The following is a 2,410-nucleotide window of genomic DNA, read 5'->3' as shown; positions in this document are numbered from 1 at the left end:
GAATGTAAGTCGTTGACTGAAATTGTACCTCATTCAAGTAAATAAAGGCAATTACACCATCTTGTATCTGAACATATAAATCTACACCATTTAATCGGTAATCGGTTACCAATGGATAATTGCTCTTTTAGGTAATTGCCGAAAAGTAGTGTAATTAGTTTTTGGATGTTTATAGCTTAATAGCATTCAGTTTAAACTTTAAAGCTAAGTTTTGAAGTTTCGATCAGTTGTCGATATACCTTCCCGCTTTAAAGTGTGTAGAAAAATGAATTTTTCCGTGGCGTTCCTAGTGATTATGTATCTGATCGAAGGGGTAAAGCTTCAATTAAACTGTTCGATAAATACGACTGCAGCTTCTTCATTGTAGGCGCATTCTCTAGTTGAATTCACGAATTTCCAGTGTGAGTCATTGGATAGAAACTTTTGCGGGTTCGAGTACTGTCACATAAAATCCGTAAACCGGACGTACAAATACATTTCCCTTAAAGTTAATCTCTACAAAACTCCTGTGAGCTCAGTCAAGGTATGTTGTACAACACATACTTCCTAGCTCGTTAACATTTCAAACTTTCAGGTAAATACGGCCATTTACAAACGCTTGAGTGGCTATAAGCCATTTCTCTACAATGTAACTGTAGATGGCTGCAAATTTCTTGAAAATCAGAACTCGAATCCCGTTTCTAAGTTCATTTTCAGTGTTTTCAAAGACGTCTCCAATTTAAACCATTCCTGCCCCTACGATGTACGTAAAGCGAAAAGAACTGTGAATTTCGTTTGTGATTTAGATGTGTTTTCCTTTTCAGCATGACATATTGCTGGAAAAGCTATCAACAGAGAAATTTAACCATTACGTAACCAAAATTCTTCCTTTTCCTGAGGGAGTATATATGGTAAAAATGAACTGGATCGCTTATGGCATTAACCGAGCTATAGTTCGATTATACTTAACAATCACATAAAACCCTAAATCCCAATGTAAGCAAACACAGAGAGAAAAAATCTTAAACTTAAATATGTTCCCCAAAAAGCAAAGATCTGATCGGCAAGCTACGTAAAATTAATTTTTTTTAAACTAATTCCTAATCAACAGGCTATGTTTCCCTTGCACAATTACATAATTTGTAGCGCAACTTATTTTGTTTCGATTTAAAAAAAATAACTGTGGCTTTTAGTTTAAATCATAGAAGCTCTATTTTATATTCAGATATACATATGTATATATATTTTATATATTTGGGACGATGTGTTTTCAGTGATTCGAATGTAAGTCGTTGACTGAAATTGTACCTCATATGTATATCAAGTAAATAAAGGCAATTACACCATCTTGTATCTGAACATATAAATCTACACCATTTAATCGGTAATCGGTTTCCAATGGATAATTGCTCTTTTAGGTAATTGCCGAAAGTAGTGTAATTAGTTTTTGGATGTTTATTGCTTGATAGCATTCAGTTCAAACTTTAAAGCTAAGTTTTGAAGTTTCGATCAGTTGTCCATATACCTTCCCGCTTTAAAGTGTGTAGAAAAATGAATTTTTCCGTGGCGTTCCTAGTCATTATGTATCTGATCGAAGGGGTAAAGCTTCAATTATACTGTTCGATAAATACGACTGCAGCTTCTTCATTGTAGGCGCATTCTCTAGTTGAATTCACGAATTTCCAGTGTGAGTCATTGGATAGAAACTTTTGCGGGTTCGAGTACTGTCACATAAAATCCGTAAACCGGACGTACAAATACATTTCCCTTAAAGTTAATCTCTACAAAACTCCTGTGAGCTCAGTCAAGGTACGAGTATGTTGTACAACACATACCTTCTAGCTTATTAACATTTCTACGTCCTATGTACACAGGTGAATGCGGCCATTTACAAACGCTTGAGTGGCTATAAGCCATTTCTCTACAATGTAACTGTAGATGGCTGCAAATTTATTAAAAATCAGAACTCGTATCCCATTTTTAAGTTCATTTTCAGTGTTTTCAAAGACGCCTCCAATATGAACCATTCCTGCCCCTACGACGTACGTAAAGCGAAAAGAACTGTGAATTTCGTTTGTGATTTAGATGTGTTTTCCTTTTCAGCATGACATATTGCTGGAAAAGCTATCAACAGAGAAATTTAATCATTACGTAACCAAAATTCTTCCTTTTCCTGAGGGAGTATATATGGTAAAAATGAACTGGATCGCTTATGGCATTAACCGAGCTATAGTTCGATTATACTTAACAATCACATAAAACCCAAAATCCCAATTTAAGCATACACAGAGAGAAATAAACAGAAACAGAACCGCTCAAGCTCAAACTTAAATATGTTCCCCAAAAAGCAAAGATCTGATCAGCAAGCTACATAAATGGAAATAAATTGCTGTTCAATTATTGGATTCGTATAAACATTCAAAATTTACAG

The 2,410-nt window shown here is 34.8% G+C and overlaps 2 protein-coding genes across 2 annotated transcripts; both read left to right on the top strand.

Annotated features, from left to right (window-relative positions):
- Positions 1-265: 265 nt before the first annotated feature.
- On the top strand, positions 266-1,173 carry LOC26534723. Its single transcript, XM_015197348.2, has 4 exons — positions 266-313; positions 368-523; positions 575-742; positions 804-1,173. Exons 1-4 carry the CDS (start codon positions 266-268, stop codon positions 957-959), a joined length of 528 nt encoding a protein of 175 aa, XP_015052834.1. The 3' UTR covers positions 960-1,173.
- A 357-nt stretch (positions 1,174-1,530) lies between these two features.
- Positions 1,531-2,410, top strand: LOC6530022. Its single transcript, XM_002090932.3, has 4 exons — positions 1,531-1,578; positions 1,633-1,788; positions 1,854-2,021; positions 2,083-2,410. The coding sequence occupies exons 1-4, from the start codon at positions 1,531-1,533 to the stop codon at positions 2,236-2,238; spliced, it is 528 nt and encodes a 175-aa protein (XP_002090968.2). The 3' UTR covers positions 2,239-2,410.

The sequence above is a fragment of the Drosophila yakuba genome, chromosome 2R (assembly GCF_016746365.2).
Source record: "Drosophila yakuba strain Tai18E2 chromosome 2R, Prin_Dyak_Tai18E2_2.1, whole genome shotgun sequence".
NCBI lineage: Eukaryota > Metazoa > Arthropoda > Insecta > Diptera > Drosophilidae > Drosophila > Drosophila yakuba.
This window is presented reverse-complemented; position numbering and strand designations above follow the sequence as displayed.

Coding starts and splice junctions, on each gene's coding strand:
- LOC26534723 (XM_015197348.2), top strand. CDS start 266: ATGAATTTTTCCGTGGCGTTCCTAGTGATTATGTATCTGATCGAAGGG. Junction 524..574: donor CTCCTGTGAGCTCAGTCAAG/GTATGTTGTACA, acceptor TCAAACTTTCAG/GTAAATACGGCCATTTACAA. Junction 743..803: donor ACCATTCCTGCCCCTACGAT/GTACGTAAAGCG, acceptor TTTCCTTTTCAG/CATGACATATTGCTGGAAAA.
- LOC6530022 (XM_002090932.3), top strand. CDS start 1,531: ATGAATTTTTCCGTGGCGTTCCTAGTCATTATGTATCTGATCGAAGGG. Junction 1,789..1,853: donor CTCCTGTGAGCTCAGTCAAG/GTACGAGTATGT, acceptor CTATGTACACAG/GTGAATGCGGCCATTTACAA. Junction 2,022..2,082: donor ACCATTCCTGCCCCTACGAC/GTACGTAAAGCG, acceptor TTTCCTTTTCAG/CATGACATATTGCTGGAAAA.